We start from the raw sequence: 25,487 nt of genomic DNA on the forward strand, positions 1-25,487 counted from the left end.
CAACTAATCTAGTCATTACATCTACTTCTATATATTGCTACTTTCCTTTGACATACTTTACTTCATCTATAAAGGCCAAGTTCAAGTTGAACCCTTATTGTTTATCAGCACCATTCTGGTGACTTATTGAACCACTATTTGGAACATTGTGGCGGACAATTTTCCAGTTGAAAATCCATACGACATTGTCTTCCTCTCCTGTACCCTCCATAGGTCGCTGATTACGAATATGAACTCGAAAGTCGAAAATTCAAAGTGGCCGATCCAATATGGCGGATAAACAAAAACAACAAGATGAAAAATTTTTTGGTGTGTATTAAGTTTGTGTAAAAATCGGCATTTAAATTTCCACGGTGTATTAGCAGGAAATGCTTTTCTTCGTGGAAAAGTAAAAATCTCGAATATTTGTTTACATGTGCTATTTTTGCAATAAATAAATTTTGTATTTTTTTTAGACTTAGAAATATTTCTGGATCATGTAGAGCTAAAAAACTCGGCGGTTGTTACCAAAAAAATATTTAGATAAATAAAAGGCTGCGAGAAAACGTGGGGCTCTGGCATCCCAGCGTGAATTGAAAGATTAATTATATACGTGTAGTTACGTTTAATCAGCTTCGGTAAATAGAATTCACTGGTAAATTTGACTATAAATAGGATTCCATCCCCGCCCGCTGGTATAATAAATATATTACAACAAAAGTTTGCAAGTTTTCCCAGTTTTATTTGAATTGCGAGATTGGATGTACAAAATACACAGTGATTTTTAATAAGTAACAGTTCTGTACTTATCAACTGAATGTTATGCCGTAATTTTCACTCGTAAGGAGTATCATAAAATATATGTAGATTGAGTATTTATCGATTTACTTACAATACTCATAAACAATGAAGATCTCTTTAAAATTATAGATTCAGCAAGAACGGGAATTATAAACAAAAACTTGGATATCGTTGGTTCATTTCAAATCTTTTAAAAATTGTTAAAAATATGTGAAATCCTCAAATTTAACTCTACGATGGCTCATTTCATTCAAATACCGACTTCATACAGTGAAATGCTATTTTTTTCACATATTGACATTGTTGAATATTTAACTTCACAGCATTGCACCGATATTTCTTATGATCAATAAATGATAATATTTTATTGACTATTGGAGAAGAAGAAACTGATCCAGTAACTTTATTGAAAATGATCTTCTGTATAAAATGCGCCATAAGCCAAAATCGAACCAATCTACTAGATTTTCAGCTATGAATTGAAGCGATTTGAAATGAAGTATCGATGTCTAAGTTTTTGTTTATAATTCTAGTATTTATTGTTCTTGTATTTCAAAGGAAATCTTCGTAGTTTATGAATATAATAATTTGATAGATATTCAATGCACAACTATATCATAATAAAATTACAGCAAAGTATCGATTTTTGGTCAGTCAATCTCCTTCAGATGCTCTGGCATAGAAAAAGTCTTTTTAGTACTAAAACGTGTATTATATTGACATATTTTTGCCTGTAGCTAGATTTCGTCTTCTACCATTAAGGGGGGGGTACACCATGCAAGCAAAAAAAAATACTGCAACTTTGCGATTTTTTTTTGAAAAAACGGATTTATTTATGAACATGCGGTCTTGAATACATTAATATATAAGTCTTTGAGAACTTTAAAAAATTTTTTTATTGTCGAAAAATTTCAAAATGGCGTCGTGACAGTTGGATCCCCAAAGCCGCTCGGAAAAATGGGGTGCGAGATTTGGTGGAGTCGTGGATAGTCCTAGAACACACAAATTACAAAAAATTAGTTGTATATTATGTTTTCTTGTCCACTACGTACCACTTTTTTGATATCTAGTCTCAAAAATTTTTTATGATTGTTTAACTGACGATTTTTTTTTTTCAATTTTTCGACCACGTTTTTACGACTTCAAACGGTCAAAAAAAATTTTTCAGACTAGATATCAAAAAAGTGGTACGTAGTGGACAAGAAAACATAATATACAACTAATTTTTTGTAATTTGTGTGTTCTAGGACTATCCACGACTCCACCAAATCTCGCACCCCATTTTTCCGAGCGGCTTTGGGGATCCAACTGTCACGACGCCATTTTGAAATTTTTCGACAATAAAAAAATTTTTTAAAGTTCTCAAAGACTTATATATTAATGTATTCAAGACCGCATGTTCATAAATAAATCCGTTTTTTCAAAAAAAAATCGCAAAGTTGCAGTATTTTTTTTTGCTTGCATGGTGTACCCCCCCCTTAATGAACGTTCCGTGACCAAGCGTCATATCAACCATTATTTAAGATAAAAAGCGAAGCTTGAGTCGTTTACATTGACCGCGTATAAGTATAATGACTTAGCTATAAACATGAACTACATACAGGTATTCAGTTTATTACAGTTATTGCTGCAATGGAATATATTGAAAGCTATATCGGAATATTGTGTACGTTTTTACTTGAAGTCGTCATTTTATGCAAACGATAAATTTATATACGAACCAGAAATTTTCTTCACCGGGTTTGCCATTTACACGTAAATTCTACATATTACGTACGTATAGTATCGATCTCAGTATAGGAAGAACAAGGGTGAATTTGCTCGGTCAGTAAAGGTAGGAGTATTACACGACCCTAAGATAAAAGCCGCATCTTTGCAGTTTACTTTTATACAAAGAGAAGTTCAAGTCTCACAAAAAACACACTTCATAATGTACGGTTTCAAGGGAGAAAGACGATGCTGATATGAGTCGGCTCGTGGAGTGTACCATTGTTGATATTTTGCAAGTGACGTTTGATCTTACACGGGGAACAGGTATTTTGGATACGAGTAGCTAATTAGATGTATTCAAAGACGTGAATAAAGAAATCAAAGACGTTTAAATTCTTTTTATAAATGTTTCTCGAGTTTGTCTTTCCTTCCTTCTTAGCTTCTACACGTATGTTTTGTGGTTTACTCTCAGCGAAAAGCTTTCTGGCGGCTACAAAATTGACGAATTTGAATCGATATAATATTTTTTATAATTCTGGTTCGGATCATGAATTATTTTGATCACAAAAATTTTAGCAAGAGTGAGAGTAAATGAATAAGTGCGGACGTTAAGGTTAACGAAAAAAACAAATTGTTTCTCAAGTCTTTGAATTCTTCTTTGATCTTGCTCTAAGCTGCTCATACCTAAATTACGCGTTTCCTATCTTAAATCAGACTCGTTTCTAAAATATTCACCTGAGGTGATTAAAATTGACCACCCTGTATATTACAATTATAACTCGAGAGTAAATAGTACATGCTGATCAAAAAGTTGCGTCATTTTCAATTATAACACGCCTCGTGTGATGAATGTGCAGGTATGTCTATACTACTTTGAAAAATCCCGTAATACCTTTTATGAACTGTGACAACTTATTGAAAAATTTTGAAAATTTAGATCAATTTCACTGTGATGTTCAACCGGGAAATTTCGTTACGTTATGTGTAATTAGTTGATTGCTCAAGAAACCTAAAGAATTCTACTTTAAATTTCAATTTCATACATGATGCTTATTTCAATCAATTGAACTAGTTTTGCGAGCATCATTTTTTCTCACGGTCAGTCGTAGCCTCAGATCCACTGAAACGAGACTGAGTTTACCGTTTTTACTTAGCGTTGAAACTAGCTCAATCTTTTTTTACTTGGCATGATAAAAGTCAAGCTACAATTTACTGGGTAGAAAAATGACAAACGTTAGAATAAACAAACCGACGGCCAATAAATAAAGATCCATTTCTCAGTCAATTTGTGTCCCGTGGAATCACGCGATAAACTTTTGCCGAGGAAGTATTTTAGCACTTTGAACAATAACGGAGATATTGTCGTGGGAATTCTAAAATGGAACACCTTGTGTGTAATTATTATACATTTTTTTGGATGATGCACTGGTTTATACCTTACATGTGTCGGCATTAACGTCGCGATCACCATATAAGTTTGCATAATAGACGTAAATGCGTTCGTCTTCAACTGTTTTCCTCTCGTATATCCAGGTATTGTATATCTAGGCAGGTAATGCCGGCTAGAGTGAAATCGTCTTCATTTATTACGTGTTCAACTGTGTAAGCTGTATATAATATTCATTCGGTGCACTGTCTGCGTTAACTAATACATAATGCGATTATACTATTGGTCAAAATGTGTTTCTTTGAAATCAAACAAATTTATTCATTTCAATCATTATTCGTTTACATAACAATGGGCAGATGTGAAATCGCCCGTGAAAATTTGGATCGATTCGATAGGACTTCATTCATATGACGTGAATTATTTATATTGATCAACAAACCTGTCTGCTGCTACAGTCTCCAGACAAACAGATCACACTCAAAAAGCAAAATAGTCAAACGACGAAACGAGTGTCTTAAATTCATGATTGAAAAAATTTTCTTCCTCTGCAAAGAGTTATCTATAACAACTATATAAAAAATATAACAGAAAACGACAGACCGAGCATGATACTAAATTCGGATGAAAAGTTTTTTTGCCATGCTAGTCCGTGGAGGTAAATGAGGTAATTGACTTTTCAATTCAGGTAATCGTCATTAATGTGATAGCGAAAAACTCGATGCTTTTTGTTTTGTCACGTTTCACTGGAGACAGTGCGGATAAGACAATTATAGGAATGGCCATTACACGAAGGAACAGGATTATTTAAGTCAAGTGATATTCATTTGATTCAATACTTACTTAAATTATCAAAATATTTTTTTGCCCTACGTATGCGTAATATGGGATTTTACCCGTTTTGCGGGTGTAAAACCCCGTTTTGCACACTGGTATGTGTAAGATGAAAACAGATCGAAATTCTCCGAATCGTTGTCTCTCGCACTCATAGTTGTCGTTAGGTTGATTCTCAGAATTGTTATTCAGTTTATTGCCAGGAGAATTATTATTTTTTTATATTTAATAAAAATTTAATATCATTGTTACGTGTTCGTCCGGGGGGGGAGGAGGGGCGAATTCAGTGAATTTGTTTGTTGAGTTAAAACCTTTCTGTGGTAAAACCAGAAATTTATATTATCATTACCTCTAATAAATATGAATAAACATATTTTTTCACAATGTTTGTACAATGTCTTCTAATTTTACGGCTCGTAGGGCAAAAAATATTGTTTGCATCACCAGCGTAAGAATTTACACCTTCGTGCGATCTCGCCGAGCACTCGGGGTATAAAACCGTGTTTTACGCTCTAGATACGAAAACTGCTATTTTCAAACGAAATACTTGTGGCACCATAATATAGAACAGAATAAAGTTTTTGAATGATCATGCTGACCATCAACTTAGTTACGATAACACGGTGTGAGTTCCTTGAGATAATGTGAATTTTTCATCAAGAAAATGTGTGATTGATATGACTAAAAATTTGATTGAACGCACCTCAATCGTTTTGTTGAAAAAATATGAAATTGTTGTATCAAAACTAATTAAACTTGTTCTAATTCATGTTTTGTTGAGTCAAGAGTTCAATGATTGAGCAGGTAATTAAATTTGTTGCTTCAAAAATCTTTTGCATTAACTGAACATTAGGTATATTTAAGCGCACAAAACGTATTCTTCGAATGAAATCATTTACAATTCTGTAGGCGCAAAATTTTGTAGGATTTACTCGATATTTAATGGGTGAAAACCGAAAACTTATTGTTGCGTATATCAAAATATAAATTGAACATGTTCACTTTTTATTCATTTGTAGTCGATATCAATTTTGAGGACTCGAAACTAGGTATTATGCGTTCTTCGTTTATAATAAGTCTGATGATAAATTTATCTTATATTATCTGTGTCTGACTTCCTAACCGACTACCCGGTTTTATAAGTATCTCTGAAACTCTTTCCGTAGCAAAAGAGTTCACTGCCTAGTGGCCGTTTATAGTACTAGTATACTGATGTTTACGTTGAATGTATTCTATACTTGTTTCAAACTATGTGGTGTTTCTTTTACCTCGTAAACAAATTAGTGCAACTGATTCAACTATTTACGCCAAACAAGCTCCTGTTAGATCAACAAAGTACAGTATTCAATCAATGTAAACCATTGAAGTTTAGAAGAAACAAGCCGTAAAAATATTATTTTTCTGATACTTTGTGGATAATTTTTTTAAGGGTTTACAATTTTTTTTTGTGGATATTATCGAAATATGTGCAGGTCTAATTGTGAGATCGGAAATGAAAGCTACTTGAACACAAATTATCTCAGTTGGTGGACTTTGCATAAATTTCTCACTCCATGGATAGAAAATCATTTTTATTGATGCGATAAACTATCTAATTTGTAATACGATGTATAAAATCAACGGTCAAACGGTGCGATCAAGATCAATAGTAACTTCGATAGAATAGTAGTTTGCATACCAACGCCGTAAAAGGAAACTTTTATTCAGCTGAGCAAGGATCGCGAAATCCACGAAAAACCGGCAAGTTATTCGGCCGTGGTGCGAACATTGTTTTTCGGTATAGCAGCCGTAAAGTATGCCACATGGTCTCGCCTCCGGCCGTAAAGTGGGAGTCAGGGTGTCAACACATGTAGCGTAACTTGCATATCTAGTGATTCTAGTAATTTAACAGAAGTTACACCACTCTCAAAGTCGGCATGCAACCAAGGCGTATTTGATTGAATTACGCGTAATGCGTAACTGATACAACCAAATAACCAATTGTGGATCAGAGTTTCTGCTATAAACTCAAATGAAAATGCTATGCAGATTTGCGATTGGTTTTTGTAGCCTACGCCTCTCTGAACGTGCGCGTACTCTAAATACGAGTATGTGTGAAGCGAAATATAATATGAAATATTGTACAAAATAGGGTTGAATTTTTTTAGGTTATGTTGTACTGACGCCTTCGCCTTATGCTGAATCTCTTGATCTTGATATGCCACTATAATATATGACGTATGAAGATATATCTCCAAACGATATTGAATCTGTTAGTGTAATAAACTCATTATAAAACTAGTTTTTATGACATGCTTACTATACTAACACAAGTACATCTTGCAAGCAAAGTGCGTAAAATAACTAGGCGTAAGTTGCGCGTACGCAAGTTACGCTCCATGTGCTGACACCCAGACACGTGTCTGTAAAATTATACTTTACGACCGGAAAACGCAATCATAGTGGCGTACTTTACGGCTACTATATCGAAAAGTATATTCCCTTGTTTAGGAAACCCATTATTTTTTTATTTGAATATAGTACCTACCCCGTATACCTACGTATAAAACCCTCTAGACTTTCGTGACATACCGATAAAGTTGTGATAAGTAAGCATGCCTGTTGAAAAATATCGTCTTACAATTAAATTAAAATGTATGTATTCTTACGTTGCAGGGACCTGACTGACTCATTACCTCGAGTACGATGAGATACAAAGTAAGTTTTTAATCACTTAATAAATAAGCCTACTCGATTTATTCACACATTTTTACCAGTTGTCTGGATGTAAAGACACTTTAGAGCATATAGGCATGAAGAAAGCATCCACGCTGAAAAAGTGTCCCCAAGTCAGTAAGAGAGAGGGACGTAACACTACTTGCGCTCTCTTTCTACGGCAGGAGCGTACCTATCGTAATTGAGTGCCCCGAGCATTGCATTGATGGATCTGACTGATATGAATACATATTAGTATCTAGTGGGTCAAGTTATTGAAACAAACAGTCAATAATATCAATGTTTAACATATTTTCAAATGAAACAATACAATTTATAAATATGGAATGGGCATTTTCACGGAAAAATCTGATACAAATGCGAGGTTTCAACGGCATGATTTTAGTAAATAAATTTAACTTATTAGACAACAATAACAATACTCCAACGTCTTTGTTAGATACATTCTGACACATTCGATAACCCTAGAAATTTTACGACCCAAGGTGTTGGATCAGTGTGTTGGATGACCGTTTGCGGTGCCGGACGTACACCGCAGGCTCTTTTTTGTTTGGTGCTCATCCAACACCGTGGGTCGTAAAGTTTCTAGGGTTATCGAACGAGTCAGAATCTATCACAGGGTGCGATCTGGAATTAGCAGCGCTGAAAAATCACTAGGAAATAGACAGAGCTACTCACAAACTGGGCAGCGCAAAAGAAATAAAAGATTGTTGACAGCACTGGGAGCTAATATCGGAACACAGCCTAAGTGTCTGTACTATACATCACAACACATGTACGAAAAATTCAATCGTGAATCGCTGAATTAAGTACCTCTTCTTTTCAAATGTGATCCTAATATAAATCGTATGGATAATTGCGAAGCACTACAATTCATTGCTATCCCTTATCATGAACTCTGCATAAACATGTAACTTCCCGTTATGAGTGCGTTTTACTCATCCGTTTCATCACTCTCATGATAGCAAGATGTACATAACGCGCATCCTATTGGTCAAGTTGCAGATTTTAGGATACCGTATTGGTACCTACCGAATTGAAGTTTCTTCGTGTAGCTAGCTACCTATTTCTCATAATTCCCCTCTTTAATACACCCTTAGAGAGTACGAAGTTACACGATGGTGGCTGATGTGTATTACTCGACATATATTTTCTACCGATGGTCTCAATTCAAAATTATATGAATTGATTAAAAGCATTGCAATTTCTTTGTACTCCAGTTGACCAGTGAAAGTTATTTGTAAAACAAGATTTGAACTCTCATTTGCATGTTAGGACAAGTGCGCAACAAAATGTATCCATCTATCACCATCAATTTTCTTCTTACTCTGTATCTGGTACCACTTATTTTAATAAGAGAACCCCATTTCACTAACATTTAGGAATATGCCAAATTTTTGTGAGGTTATGTACACAAAGTTTTATGAAACTAAGCTTCACTGACTTAAGAGGATGCTTTCCATCGCGTTGAATGTCACTTATTCTGACGATTATCAAAGCCCATGCAGAACTCGTGCGAAAATGCCACAATCAACGCAATTCTACATGCAATCCCGAACAACGATATTTAAAAACTTATCTGTTGCATGCGGGAATAAGGTCAGGAAGTGTATCTCCACGACCAGTGATGAACCAATTATAGGAATACATTTCTTGGCATTATTGTTGCGTAAGACAAACTTTTTTTTAGGCGATTTTATTCGGTATTGCATGTAGAATCGCGCTGATTCCGGCATTTCGACACCAGTGATGCGTAGACTTTGATAATAATCAAAATATATGTAATGTTTAATGCAGTAGGTAAAGACTGAGTATAGCATCCTCTCAAGAGTACAGCACACTCTTCTTTACCGAAAAAAAACTTACTTTACATAGTTTGAACGGAACAAGTGGTAACTATAAGCACAATTTTACATGCAATGCCGAATATAAATACTTAAAAAATGTTTGTTTACGCAAACAATGACGGTAGAAAAAGTATTCCTGTGATTGAACCATTAATCGCAGATATACCATTTCTGGCCGTAATTTTGCATGAAACAGAAATATTTTTCAATATTTCTGATCGGAATTGGCTTGAATTGCGACATTCAAGGCATTTCCATTTCAGTGATGCACAGGCTCTGATAGTACTTCATATGATAAGTAAATGACTTTTTGCAACGGTGCGCGTGAAATTCGTTTTTACGATTCGATATCGGGTTGATGCTGTTTATACAACAGTATGCGTAAAATGAAAAATCTCGGTCCAAAGGAAAAAACACGATCCAAATTGAGTAATTAAAATTATGTTACTTTCGTGGCTTTATCTTTACACCTGCCAGTGGACATAACTCAAACCACGTTGGATTTTGTCAAATATTTTAATTTTTTTTAAATCTATTATATATTCTATAAACAAACAAATAACTCCTACGTTAAAAAGTAGATGGACATTTTTTGGCATCTGCTGCCCACTTTGTGAGAGATTCTATCGTTGACATTTTGCTACAGTTTGTGCTCGAGTAGGTATTACTAAAATTCCCGAGTTCCTCAAAAATGTTGGGTTTGCCGAAAATTGCGGAGTTTTCGAAAATTTTGATCGCGGCTATTTTCGCTTCTCCAAAAATACCGGGATTTCTAAAGCGAACAGAGATTTTCGAAAATTTCGGACTACCCGAAGTTTTCGGACTACCTGAAGTTTTTGGACTACCCGAAGTTTTCGGATTACCCGAAGTTTTCAGATTACTCGATGTTTTCGGATTACCCGAAGTTTTCGGGTTTGTCAAAAAACCGGACCCGATGCAAACCCGACCCGGATCCGAGTTCGAGTATCCGAAATTTTGGGTACCCGCATACCCCTAACTGGTAATATATAATTTGCCCCCAATTTTAAGGGGGTCGTTAAACATTTCACTTGTCCAAAATAGTGTATTCGTTACAGTAGAAATTACCACAGCTGCAGTACCATTAGCTGTGATTTGTTTTTCCCTGCAGAGGTCATAACATATTTTGTTGTCCTGATGAAACGACCTTCTTGTAATTTCGAACGAGAGATCGGTATACCCGAGCACAAACTGTAGCCTACGAGTTTTTCGGGTAACCCGGAATTTCCGGGTCACTCGAGATTCTTGGGTAATGCGAAATTTTCGGGTACCCGACCTGAAAGTAATCCATTTTACCCGACCCAACCCAACCATAAGAATTTCAGTACCCGCACACCCCTATTGCCAATAGATTTGTGCGCGATAAAGCTTACCCTGATATAATTAATCAAGATTAATTGACTGCATCTAAGTTGAAACCCAGAAATATTATGATTAATTCAATGAGTCATGAGTACAAATTTGGAGGTATAACATTTTGTCGTCGATTCGACGATAATATCAAAATTGGCAGATTTAACTTAGAAAACGCTTTGAGAACATTTTTTTCCGGATTTTACTTGGGGCATACTAAGGATTAACGGAGTATCAGTATCACTAGCAGTATGCTGATTTTATCAATCAGGTAACTAATTGAGGCCTAACAAATTATAATTCTTTCCTTAACAATAGGTGAACGACCCGGAGAATCATGCTGGGCAAACTGAACTCACCAGACAAGCATCCAACGCATCGTGGTACGTTCGTTATTAACGAATTTACGCATTTGAATATTTTAGTCCCTGGAATTCTATTGTACCATTAATATTTATTGTGCTGTTATTTTTACCCAATGGTGTAAAACGCCCTCACATTATTGAGTTTTGATGTTTATTTTTACACAGCAGTTCGTGAAAGATCGATTTATACATAATAGGTACATTCATTTACTTTTTTCCCAGGCAATACAATAGGAATGCAGATACGATGAAATCGAGGTCAAAAGAAGCGATACTGATTCTAGTCGCGGGGCTGTTGACTGTGGCCGTTATCGCACTCGTAGCTACGCTAATCCTGCAAATGGCCGTATTCAACAAAGAGGAATATAAAGAGATGTGCCAGAGCGAGGAATGCGTCAAAACAGGTGATCATAATAGTATATTGTGTTACAAGCGCGGAAAGTGGGTGATTTCCGATGAGAGTGAAATTTGCAGCGTGATCCGCAAAGGTGAGTGCTGAAGTCGCACGAGTATTAATAGGATCGCAGCATGAGCCAATAAAACCGCTGTACTAACGCGAATAAGATCTCGCCCATTTGCACGTTGGACATACGCTAATTTTTCCAACACTTACGAAGGCGACTTTGACTTAAAAAGCAAGGAAGGTGAAACCGATAGCGCGTAAGCTTGGGGTTAGGTAACTTACGCTGAATGACGAAAATTCGCATGCGTGAAAGAATGCCCGGATCGGTAAGTACTGTATTTCATTAGTGCATATGCGCCAACGTAATTTTACCGCACTGTTCTGAAATTGGCCTCTTTACGCATGCTCGTTAACTGACACGGAGTTAGGACTAGAGGGAGTTGACCTTTGCGCCACCTATGGTGAGCCTTCGTCGATGGAAACTACTGATCTAAACAAACTCAGAACCTCGACGTTACAAGTTGCATACGAAACTAACCTGCCTAATCGGGAATTCCTTTAATTTTTTTTTATACGCAATCGGCGATTCGTATCTCAATCATTTCCTCGCCCAGAAGCTTTAAGGTTATGGCCAGCACACTTGCACTGACGTAGGCATTTATAGATTCTTTGAATAAAGTGCATAGAGGGATCACCAACGACGGCTGACCGGTATCGTAGTGTGCTGTATGTGTGGATTTTTCCCCTTATGTCTCCCGTTTCACTCTAAGTACCTACCTAAGCACTGATACTCCGTTGAGCGAGAAAACGACACAGCATCGCGCAGGTTCGGGCTGAGCAGGTGCGGGGTGGGGGTAGTGGAGCTCGCTACTCACGACCAGTATCGTATATTTATGCTCTGCACCAAAAGTCCACGCTCTGTAAAATGACTAATAGGTGGAATAATATGAACATTGCGGTCTCATTATATCTCGAATACATTTGTTCTACTTCCTCGTCCACATTTTCTGCCATCGGATGTATTAATGAATCAGAATAACGAAACCAAATTCAAATCTTACCCGTCCGAATTCACTCGCAACTTTGGAACAACTGACGCTCGACAGTTTGAAACAATTTGAAATTAGTCATCATGTTTAAAATCAACCGTTAGGTTTCAGTACCTAGGTATGTTACCCTTGTCGGCTATAGCCGGATCTGACCAGCTGCGAAATTCGTTTGGTTACCTGGATTCACCGATTTCTATACAAACTAGATGACTGACAAGCGACCATGGCCTGAGCGATTAGTAACAGACGATGTCACCAGCGCTTCAATAGCCTCCATAGAACTAACGAATCACATGGTTCACTGATGTCATTGGTTAAAGTGACAGAACCATGTGACTCGATCTGTTCCTGATAGACTATCACCCTCGTGACCCGTTAGTTTAACTTTGGGTATCGCAGCACCAGTGTTGGTTTTTGGGGCTTCTAATCGGCACAAGCTGCCGTGTGCAGGAAGCATAGGAGTCAACCATTCAGTTAATATACAGATCAGTACCTGGACTGGGTAAAGTAGGTGGCGCATTGGGTGGGAGCTGATCGAACTGGGCGCGTACGGTTTCGTAAGCGTGTCGTTCTCTCGCTGAACGGAGTATAGTCGTCCGTCTATAAAAATATTTAGAGCAGGTAAGAGATGGGTCTTCATGCAAGTGAGAGCGTTCGATGAATAGAGAGAGAAAAAATATCCGGGAGCTCTCTACCCTTCTCTAACAACGGCAAGTTCGGGTAATAAATATATGTATATTACTTCCTGTATTCAGGCAGCGCCTATCCTCGCTGATACGCCAACGTGACCTGCTCGACGAAATTGCCCTATGAATTTGCCCCATGAATTCTTTGCCTTACCCTGGACTACTCTAATATTTCACGCACAAAACACCATTATGTCTCTCTTAATGTACACGCTTTACATATATTTTTCCTAACTTCGGTTGGTATGTGTATAAGGGATTTGTCCCAACGTCACAATAAACGTTATTGTTATTATTATTATTATATCGTTCCATATTATATGTATAAAGATATTGCCGCCCCCCGAACCTACCCGAACTTGGCCGAAGTTACCCGAACCTATCCGGAAATACCCGAACCTAACCTAACCTAGACTGACCCCAACTTAGCCGAAGTTACCCGAATTTGCCTGAATCTATCCGGAAATACCCGAACCTAACATAACCCAGCCTAATTCGACGTGAAAATGAGGGATAGCGCGTGAAGCGCGCAGGGTGGTGAACCCCCCCTCTTATGTATATATTGCAACGTACCGGTTACCCGAGCATACACGTAATCGAATATACGCATGATCGAGAAACATAGAAGAACCAAGTTAACGTGAGCGGGATAATCTCTACGTCTACGACGAGGCGACAACACCGAGGGATTAAACCGACTATACCTATAAGGACCACGCTGAGCAGTAATAATCTCACCAGATAGTTTCGACGAAGCAGACGAGGCAAAACGCCCGCCTGACTCGAGAGAGGATAGTAAATTCAAATAAATCCAAACTAATATTGGCTATTAAATTTAAAAATTCAGATGAAAGATAGATTCGAGTTAAAGCGACAATTTTAATCAAATTTGAAAAAAAAAACGTGATTTCGAAAGCGAAATTCAAACGATAAAATGAAAAGCAATGAAATAGGGAACGATATTCAAACTGATGAAAGCTAATTAAATTCAATGAATTAGGAAAAAGGAAAAAGGAGGCGATAGCACAGTAATAAAGACAGCTTGGCGGTTAATAGGCCAGGCGGCAGGGCGATAAAATCGTTCAAAACCGTAAAAAAATGTTGGCAAAGCTTTTATTGTTTTAAATGGTTTACTAGGGTGTGATTATCAAGAATCTAGGTTTTCCCCACACCCTTAAGGCCCGCGTCGATCTCCGTGAGGCTACAAAGGTACACATTTTTGATTTTTCGATAATACCTCGTTTTCTCTTTATCGTACGGCCAAAATGGTCCTATATGAAATTAAAGGTGACAAAATTCTGTACAAAATAGTCACCAGTCCGAGAGAAGAGTGAAATTCGGTAAGAAAAAATTGATATTTACTGCATTTGTCAAAACTCGCACAACTTCGCGCGGCTACTACTCCGAAACTATAAGTCCCATGAAAAAATAACACCGAACTATTTTGTACAGAATTTTGTCACCTTTAATTTCATATAGGACTATTTTGGCCGTACGATAAAGAGGAAACGGGATATTACCGAAAAACCAAAAATATGTACCTTTGTAGCGTCACGGAGATCGACGCGGGCCTTAAGGGTGTGGGGAAAACCTAGATTCTTGATAATCACACCCTGATAAACCATTTAAAACAATAAAAGCTTTGCCAACATTTTTTTACGGTTTACATTATTTGCCGCCTGGCCTGTAAGATTATACATATATATTATATATTGTATATTTCGTGACGTCACAAGCGGAGAAATTTCCGCGTTAAAGTGTGCGAAAACGGGGGTACGAATCTTGACGGAAAATTTTTAATTCGTAGCTTGAATAAAAGTGTACATCCCTAACTCAATCGTTAGCATAGATCGTGACAATGTTCATTATGAATAACGATGAATAAATAAAATTACGTCACATCAAACATGGACGATTGGAATGACCGATTTGTTACATATTCATCGCTTCTACGATGTCAAAATTTATTTCACTACCGAAAGGGAGTTAGGGACGTATAAAAGCATACACGTAATCCGGAAAAACCTGTTCCATCAGTTAGCTTTTTATAAATATGGCACGCTTCAACGAAGAAATTCTCAGGTGATATTTAGGTAAATTTTCTGGCACAACACGACACCAAGAGATTTCATTGCCTTATTCCTTTAGATCGGACCAGTCAAATCACTTAGTGTCGAATCACTTCATTCGACGTTGAACGTCCAGAAGCGCTGTAGTTTTTATGACGTCACGAAATATAATATGACAAGCCTGTTTAGCGGCACCTTAAATTGACTTCTCTAATCGTGTCATGTCTTCATAAATTCTAGCTGCACGGGTTATAGAGTCGATGGACAGATCCTTTGAGCCTTGTGATGACTTCTACAGATTCGCCTGCGGTGGTTGGACTAAAAACAATCCCATACCGCAGAGTCAAACTTCGTGGGATCAACTGAGTTTATTGAGAGAAGAGCTCATGAGAAACCTCAGAGTTTTGCTTGAGGAAGATAACTCTCCAAATGACCTGAGGCCGGTAAAATTAGCCCGGGCACTCTACAGAACTTGCATGGACACAGGTCAGTAGTGACGATAGACATATTATTCTTATTCTTAATTAGTCCAGTCCATATGTACAGGCATTCGACCAGCTTCTATTTAGGCATGACGTAAATTTAGCAATTTTTTTAAAAATTATTTGGATGTCCGGCATTACAATCTAAAATTTTCGAACATAGCTAAGTTTGGGTTGGGAAGAAAAAAATTATTTCAAATTGATAACGTCCCGTTTTTATGCTACTTTTTCCACTTCTACACAAAAATCACGTGGTATTGTTAGTTTAATTGTAATTGGTGAAAAATCTAAACGAACCAGAGTTTGGTTTATTTCATTTGACTCTGTGAATTAATAAGAAAAGTGAAAACGGAACATGTTATAGTTATAACTAATACGGTTCGAAACGGAATTTTTTAATAAATGTGTTGTTAATATAATCGAGAAAAAATTGAAATTAACTAATAATACCTTCGCCATAATGATATGACGTCGTATACATCCACTTCCGTAGCGTTTTCAAGGTAACACGATAGTTGATGTAATGAGAAACTCTTATTTGCGGCAGTATCATTGAATTGATGAGCAAAAATCACGCCAGATTGAAAAAAAAGACATTTTACGATGCTTCTTAATGGATATTAATTAAAATGTAAAACCAGGTAATATCTTCTGTTCTAATAAAAATATTCGCACGTTCTTTTTTCAATAAAAATGCATTTCGAAAAGGTCGTTCAGAATCTTGAAGGACCTTTCCAGAAACTAAAAAATTGGCCAAATTATTTTTATTCGTTTATAATTCAAAAATACTACTTCTCCAAATAACGTGTTTTTGCAATAAAAATCAATTTTTTTTTGGTAAGTTTGGAAAGTAGGCACCTAAAACTGTAAACACGATTTTTCTCAACCTATCAGACCTCGCACTAGGAATGAGCAATATACATCACTGTTTTTTTTTGCGGGAACATCGATGTTTTTTAAGTCGATACATCGATAGTCGATGGAAAATATTGAACTATCGATACCGTCAAGTTGGGAGTAAATTAAATTACTGTGCAACATCTGTCGGTAACTTATCTATAAAAAGTAAATACACATTACTTAGTTTGATAATGAATCTTTATTTTCTACTATATATCTCAATATTAATCAGAATATTCAATTAATTTAATTTTAACTCGCTCAATTTATATTAAATTCTCATATCTTATACTTATTTTTAACAGTGCTGATAGTTCGAAATTCCAAATTTTCGCGCCCATCTTTCTTTTTAAAATTGTAGCGGGAATTTTCATAATCTTCGAGTTTGTTCTCACCATCGATATTAACAATCGATGTTTCGACGTTTTCAGAAGAACATTGATACTTCGATGATACGGAATTGAAACAATCGATAATACGATGTCGATATTTTTTACTAACATCGCCCATACCTATATCCCTACCTTGCACCCAAAAGAATACAGGAAGGACGGATTTTCGGTGGTTGCTTGTTATTTTTAACGTCATTTAGTACTTCTACTCTTACCGACAGAGCAAACTCACCCTTTTGCTTCCCATATTAAATAAACAAACGAACGGAACGGTTCAAATTTGGACGGTGCGTCGCTTTTTAGTAGCAGCTCTCAGGAAAGTTACTAATATCCTGAAAATCGTCAAATAATGTGTAGTTTTTTGACACGTGTTACTATTCTCACTTTTCCCGTATTTCAGGGACCAAAAAATTCTTAGACGAGCGTTCTTGGTATACTTGGTTGGCCGTGCACTCAGCTGATAGCGAGAGCATTTTTTATTTATGAAATCATTATAATTCCTAGTTCTCGTCTAGCGACCTCAATATTGCATGACAACAGTCTCACTATGGCTCATTTTACTCTTCATTCTTTCCGGAATTGCGCAAAGTATCTAAGCTACACACTTTTTCGCCCCTGAAATGCGGGAAATGTGGGAATAGTAACACGTGTCAAAAAACTACACATTTTTCTGACGATTTTCGGGATATGAGTAACGTTCCTGAATTCCGCTACAAAATAACGACGCTCCGTCGAAACTTGAACCTTTCCGTTCGTTTGTTTATTTAATATGGGAAGCAAAAGGGTGAGTTTGCTCTGTCGGTAAGAGTAGGAGTACTAAATGACGTTAAAAATAACAAGCAACCACCGAAAATCCGTCCTTCCTGTATTCTTTTGGGTGCAAGGTAGGGATATAGGTACGGGCGATGTTAGTAAAAAATATCGACATCGTATTATCGATTGTTTCAATTCCGTATCATCGAAGTATCAATGTTCTTCTGAAAACATCGAAACATCGATTGTTAATATCGATGGTGAGAACATCCGTTCATTTGTTTATAAAATATAAGAAGAAAAAGGGTGAATTTACTCGGTCGGTAAAGGTAAGAGTACTACATGACCTTAAATCCTACGCGGCGTGAATTGGTAGCGGCTACATTGAAATCGTGTAGCAAGGCAACATCAAATGTGCTCTTTGGAGCTATGTGAGCTAACCATGATGTGCCCAATAAAAATAAAATATTAGGAAATAATTAAGTTGTGACGGTGAATGGGTATTCTACAAACCTTAAAATTTTAGGAAATAAAGTTTTGCGCAATCTTGACGATGTATCAGGTGTAGAGAATTATGAAATAATGACTGAACAGGCGCAAATGAAATTGATCAAGATAAATCGGTCCAAAAAGATGTCTCTTCAATGTACAAAGAAACAAAATAAAAACCAATGGATTTAGACGGTAAGATCCGAAATATCAACATTTTTTCAGACATCATGCTATCCCGCCGTTTTACATGAAAATACCGTATCGACGTATCATATACTTAATTTCAATAGATTTGACTCTCTTTTCTTATGACTGAATTATCCACTACTAACCGAGTTTAAAATTTTACGTAGCTTTCAACTGAAGAGTGCCTGCTATAAAATCAATACTTACAGGTTCCATGGCCGAATACAATGCCTAAACTAAGAACTTATTTTAAAATATATTCATCTTGGCAAAAGTATTTGACAGAAAATTTTTACAGAATTCATTTGCCAATAGAATGAGCTATATTCACTAAAATTAGACCAAGTATTCGAATTGTTGGTATTAACGAGAGGTGCAATCGAAGCCATCTCAGATTATTGATCCATGAACCACTTTTTTTTTAATCGTAGCTTTCTATTTTTTCTAAATTGAGCGGATACATTTCTAATACAAAACTTATCAATATATGATTATCTTACATTAGTTATTGATAAGAAACCTCTCCTCAGTACCTACTTGTTACGGGAAACCAGAAATCTTTGAAAAACCCGAAATGTGGGTTACCCAACTTATCTAATATTTATAATGTTGGACAAATACTACATACTAACTGCAAATAGTAAATAGTATATCCAAATAACATCAATATTTCCAGTAAAAAGGTATATCACCTTTTATCGGGGGATCCGGGAATCTCGAATATTTCGAACAAACTGATAATTTTGGGAACCCTGATGTATTCGGAAATCCCAACATTTTTATGAATCCCGATGTTTTCGGGAATCCCGATATTTTCGTAAACCGCAAATTTTTCATCAGGCTGAAGTGAGTAACGATATTATAATGATAAACGTTCCGAAAAATCGTTATTTCACAATTTCAAGAATGTCTGAAATTCAGTAAATCATAATGAGGCAAAACGTATTCGTATTTTGAAAACTTAACTACTTCAAAGTCACTATAAATTTGCAAAATAGTAATTTTCTCCCCAATCTTTCGTCACGTTAGCGTTACTAACTTCAGCCTCAGTTTTCAGGAATCCCGAACATCTCGGGAACCCGACCGAAACTAATAGATATTTCCTGACCCGATCGGACCCAAAGAATTCTGGTACGCACACAGCCCTGATAATTGTCGATATCAAATATTGATCTTAAACTTCTCTTTCTTAATTTTCTAGTTTTCACAGTTTTTTGACTGTACTGAACACCTGATAGTGTCATAAGAATGGTATTGAAAGCAAAAATACAAATATACAAGTCTAGGGTTATATATATATATGTGTGTGTGTGTGTGTATGTATGTAGGTGTCATTTTCGTATCCACGCTACTATTAACAAGTGTCAATCGGGTTATGGCATTGTAGACATATGTATATTCCATTTCTGTTCGTAGAAAGCGTTGAAGAACTGGGCCTCGAACCAATATTTGACGTTCTATCTCGATTGGGCTTACCCAGAGAACCACCCCTGGGAAATGACATCGAACCTCTGAATTTAGCCAATTTATCCGGAGTTGTCCAGAGAGTACTGGGGCTCAATCTCTTTGTAAATTTCTACATAAACGAGGATGTCAGAGACACGACAAGAAACCGAATGACGGTAATACACGGAATACTGATAATTCATGAATATACAGAATACCCTCGGAATAGGGCCGCTCGTTTAACTTCGAAACAGGGCTGCGTATTCCTAACCAGACGTAATTGATTAAACACCCGTAAACAGAAACATATAGGGGGGAAGCGCTCAAGCGAGGATTAGGTGAAGCGGCCTTATTTAGAGGGACCCTATTCGGAGGGAATACCGTACCTATATAAGTCGTCGTTACAACTACCCATGAGAACTTATAGTACGATAATTGATTTCGGCATCATTTATTATTCTATAATTTTTTCCCCATGTGAAGCTTGATATACGTGCTTAACCCTTTAATTCATGCTGGGATGCCCAGCGTCCCACCTTTTTTTGCAACGTTTTATTAAATTACTTTTTTGGTAATAGCTTCAGAGTTTTGTAGTTCCATATGGTCTCTAAAATATTTATAAGTTTAAAAAAAAATATTAAATTTATTTATTGCAAAAATAGCATGTGTAAACAAATGATAAAAATTCGTACTTTTCCACAAAACAGCATTTTCGGTTAATCTACCATGAAAATCCGAATGCCAATTTTTACACAAACTTAATACTCGTAAAAAAAATTTCTTATTGATGTTTTACTTTGTCCGGCATATTGGATCCGCCATCTTGAAGTTTTGAATATCGAGTTCAGATTCGTAATTAGCGACCCTAAAGCCCATGTATGCAAAATTTAAAGTAAACCGCACGTAAGGAAAAATGTATACACGAAAGGCTTAAAGGCCAAATACTTTCGAAATGTTAATTGAGAATAAAATTCATGTGTTTTGTATTTTTTAACAAAGATGGAACAGGTTTCCCCTGGCTTTAGCGAAAGATATCTTTTGGAGCCTTCACGTTTCCAATCGGAGTTGAAGGAATATAGAAAGTATGTAACATCGATGATGGAGTTGGCTGGCGCTGGCAACAAGAGTGCTGCATTTGCTAACGAACTGATAGGATTCAGTACTGAAATTGCGAAGGTGAAAGTCGTTGATTTCAATATAATTCTTATTCAATCACTCCAAACCATTCTTTAATTTAAAAATCGGTTTATTGCAACGTTCCGCGGGTCATTGAACTCCCGCGGTCATCTATGCGGAAAACAATAGTCATTGACTAGGAATTGTAAGGTTAAAAAAACTGAGCGCAAGATATTCTGCTGGTAGCCGTATTTAATCTTACTAAACTGTCCTCTGTATCAATAAATCACATAATACCCAAACAAAAATTTACTGTACATGCAATTTTACTATTTATTATTGATCGATGAACTCCAAGTTAATCCTAACTTACATAATAGATATAATAATTTTTATTAATAATACTGATGGTCAACTTCCGTTGATAATCTTCAAACTCTTTTTCATATCCCTATGTTCTGCTAATTATATTACAAAAATCAAAACTGACTTCTATGATACTACAAATGGATAAATATCGTAAAACCAAAAAGACAATCCATGTGTATATCATTAGTCATTTGCTTCCCGAAACCCGTCAACACGTTCTTTTTTCAACTTTCAATTTTCAACTTTCTGAGATGTATTTTGTAATTTTCGGAAATAATACAAGCTCATTGCTAACAAAATGTGTGTCTTATCATTCTACCAGATTGTGACAACACCAGAACAAAGGAGAAGCGTAAATCACTTATTTCACGATATTACTGTCACCGAACTGCAGCGTCTGACGGATCTGTATGCTCAGCAGGTATGAATGTATACTTTGTAGTATGTAGTATTTTCTTTGATAAAGTTGGTTATATTTTTCCTTCTATTTGAGGGGGGGGGGGGGTAATCACAATTACGATTACAAGTATATCAAGTTGATACTACTTCATAACAGAGCATGGCGAATAGATTGCTAAGGATGAAAAATTATACGGATTACAAAGTGATTACACAGGGTAAGAGGATTACAAAAAGAGTGCTAGAATTACAACGTAAATACGTAGATTACAAAGATTATAGCGATTACAAAAATATCTCAACGATTACGACGATTAGAAAAATTATATGATATTGCAAGGGATAATGATATTGATTGATGATAATAACAATGATTACGTAACGACTACGAGGCATACGGTACGACAGATTACAACAGTGATTAACCTTTCGCTTCTGCTGAAATGTATAATGCAGCCATGTGACAGAAAATTTCATAAAAATTGCCTGCAAACACGAATCTCCCCAGCCTGACTGTCTATTATTAATATTAAAATAAAGGAATAATTATACCTACAACGGTTTCAGTGGAATTGGACAACGTACTTGGGTGCTGTTTTCAATAATACAAATGTTACAATAAACAATGACGTGGACCGGATCATTGTCATGGATTTGGAGTACCTTCGAAAGCTGCCAGGCTTATTGGCAAATATACCCCCAGCAACTTTAGGTGACATTGTAATTTTTTTATACGTTGTTAGATGATTCGTACACTATTTGGATTAGAATAAATGGATATGATGCTCGTGAAAAATTTTCATAAAGAAAAATTCTGCATACGGTATATATTGCAATTGGCGATAATCTCACGACATTACAAATTTTAAATGTTCAAAGAGTTTTGGTACGTTTCGCTAACTCCCTATGTCTCTTACTGACAATGAGTTTCAACTTGCTCCTTGATGTTGGAATATCTTTTCAGCAAGGTACGCATGGTGGGGTGTGTATTCAACAGTTGCGCCACTGACGCTACAAAAATTCCGTGATCTTGGATTCGAATTTTCTCAAAAACTGTTTGGACTGAAGGAGAAGACTGCAAGATGGAAAGGGTGTACTGGAAACGTGAATTCTAATTTTGGAATGGCCCTCAGTTACTTATATATACAACGACATTTCAACGAACACTCCAGAGAGAAGGTATTATCATAGATTTTCGATTTCTCATTCACTTCACATTTTTGCTAAACGGAATCATCTTTTTTTATTCCTAGACAACAAACACGAAATAAGTAGTTCAAGTTCACTGTAAAATCTAGTCATTTTTATGAATTTATCTGAAGCCAATTTCTCGATGCCGTATTTGTGGGGGTGTCGATTATGATTTGACTATTTAAAGCTGGCATAAAATCAACAAAAATAAATTTCGTAAAAAGTTGGTAAAATGCTGACTGTCAGTTTCCTGAGGCCATGGTATAGTAATTACCAATAAGCCGATACAGCCAATACTGTGTCCACGAATGTCTTCGAAAATGTCGCTATAAAAAGACAGTTAACAAAGAAAAAGATTGCAATATAGTACGTGTCATTGCACTATTCATGAGAGGACCAACAACATCTCCTCAATATTAAAATTGGAAAGTTTCCCGTCACTGCTTTTTAATTACGGCATTAATTGCGAGATCGTTACTTCTGTGCTATTGACTCTGTAGTTGACGATGTAGCGGGCAATTGTGGACTTATGGTTGATCTGATACGTATACGTACTCCGCTATTAGCTTCATATAGCCCTTTTTATCCATGTCTTGAAATTAGTTGGCTTGATATTTTACCGCTAATAATTCAAATATTAGTAAACTGTATGCTACTTGGGTTGTAAGGAATGTTGCAAGTTTTTAAGTACATTTTTAAATTGATTATATATTCAGCTACAAATTACTTTGATAATGTGTAATTTTAAAAATTTCAATCACCAATTACTTTCGCAATGTAAAATTGAAGATAATTCAATTACTTCCATAACAAATTATTGAAACGAGTTCGATTAAGTATTGCTGTGATCATTTGTGAAAAATGAATCGAAAGTTCATTTTTTACTGCTCGGATTATTCATAAATTGAACGATAAATTTGATTTCACGCACTGATTCAGTATTATTATTCTGCATTTAAATAATTACCAGAATCCTAACCTAACCCAAATAACGCAATGTGTTTATTTCACAAGTGAGTTATATATATTACTATTTCAAAGCGCTTCGATAGATTTCGAAAATGGTTGGTGCTGAAAGATGTACTGGCTATACATCCTCAACCGAAAGTGTGTCTTGTCGACAATATTGAATACTTTATGATGAAATAAAAGTCGGAAAAATCAACCACAATAAAGACAATAAGAAAATTAAATTCGAATAATAATAATACCCAAAAGTTATAAATAAATTGTTTAAACAAAACATTGTTCAACAAATTTTTCGTGAATTTTTTATTCTGCCATGTGAAATAAAATTGAGAATTTTTTTGAACACACATGAAGATTCAAAGAATTTCCTCATTATTTTGAAATTTCCATTTTCAAAAATTTTAAATTTTGAAAAATGGAGGAAAAATCGTGAATTTTGGATACGTTTTCGTAAAAAATTGTACATTACAATTAATAAGTTTCCGGGGCATTGAACGAATAGGGTCGCAAGTACAGCCTTTACAAATTTTCGAAAACAGAAATTTCAAAAGAATGAGAAGATTCTTTAAAAAATCATCCGCATTCAGAAAAATCAACGAATTCATTTCACTTGACAAAAAAAAACTGCCTAAAAATTTGTTAAACGACGTTCTGTTTAAATAATTATTTGATAACTTTTAGGCATTATTATTGTTCAAATTTAATATCCTTATCACCTTTATTGTGGCTGATTTTTTTCGATTTTTATCTTATCACAAAGTATTCAATATTGTCGACGAAACTCACTTTTCGTTGAGAATGTATAGCCAGTATATCCTTAATTAATTACTATTTCTACAGACGGTCAGATGATGATGTACAACTTGGAGTTAAGGGTGCCGAAGACGCCCGAGACGAAGACGAGTGAATCATCGACTCATGAGTATCGTTTTATGTATTAAATTTGGGATTTTTAAGGCATTAGAAATGCTCTCGGACATTAAAGACGCATTCGATGAAATGGTCGCGGAGCTGGACTGGATGGATGCAGGTACAAGAGCCACAGCCCACAAGAAATTAGCAGCTATAAGACCATTTGTCGGCTTCCCGGAATGGATAACCAATCCAGACCGTCTGAATGAATTTTATAATGGCGTAAGTGATAGTGCATTTTTATTCATTAGGATATTGTATCATCTGTCAGCTCGTCTAGATTGAATGTGTAAACTGAATAGTTAAGCAGCTGGTTAGTTTCATTATTAGTTAGAAGCAAAACGTGAAAATAGTGTTTTTCGCGTTACTTTACATTACTAAACAAACCAATTAATGTACTAGTAGTACCATCAAGTATGATCAAAATCTTCTGTCGTTAAAACTTTCTCTTTTCATGAAATTTTTTCTTATTGCATTATTTTATTAGTTTAATAGCAATTCATATCAAATTTTCTCTCAACGTCGTATGAATTGTGTCTGACTATTTCTAGTTTTATAAATTATGTTCGATAGTAGCGTACGTTCGAAGAAAACAGGACATGGCAATTTTTTATGCTCATCATTTGAATGTGATATCATATACAGTTCGAATTTTTACTTTTCA

General features: G+C 35.8%; 1 protein-coding gene across 4 annotated transcripts in view; it reads left to right on the forward strand.

The window, feature by feature from the left end:
- The window catches only part of LOC124174724 (endothelin-converting enzyme 1-like), a 40,422-nt gene that overhangs the window by 1,143 nt on the left and 13,792 nt on the right, over positions 1–25,487 (forward strand). For 2 of the 4 annotated variants that reach the window (XM_046554138.1, XM_046554135.1), the window contains exons 2-11: positions 7,367–7,408; positions 10,963–11,027; positions 11,232–11,413; positions 15,457–15,702; positions 19,838–20,043; positions 20,867–21,043; positions 21,675–21,773; positions 22,319–22,463; positions 22,716–22,930; positions 24,869–25,045. In XM_046554138.1, coding sequence (XP_046410094.1) covers positions 7,397–7,408; positions 10,963–11,027; positions 11,232–11,413; positions 15,457–15,702; positions 19,838–20,043; positions 20,867–21,043; positions 21,675–21,773; positions 22,319–22,463; positions 22,716–22,930; positions 24,869–25,045 — 1,524 coding nt within the window. In that variant the 5' untranslated portion in view covers positions 7,367–7,396. Of the gene's footprint in view, positions 1–7,129; positions 7,184–7,366; positions 7,409–10,962; positions 11,028–11,231; positions 11,414–15,456; positions 15,703–19,837; positions 20,044–20,866; positions 21,044–21,674; positions 21,774–22,318; positions 22,464–22,715; positions 22,931–24,868; positions 25,046–25,487 lie in introns of those variants that run through there. The other 2 variants (XM_046554136.1, XM_046554137.1) reach the window with 2 other exon arrangements.

This window comes from Neodiprion fabricii, chromosome 2 (assembly GCF_021155785.1).
Source record: "Neodiprion fabricii isolate iyNeoFabr1 chromosome 2, iyNeoFabr1.1, whole genome shotgun sequence".
NCBI lineage: Eukaryota > Metazoa > Arthropoda > Insecta > Hymenoptera > Diprionidae > Neodiprion > Neodiprion fabricii.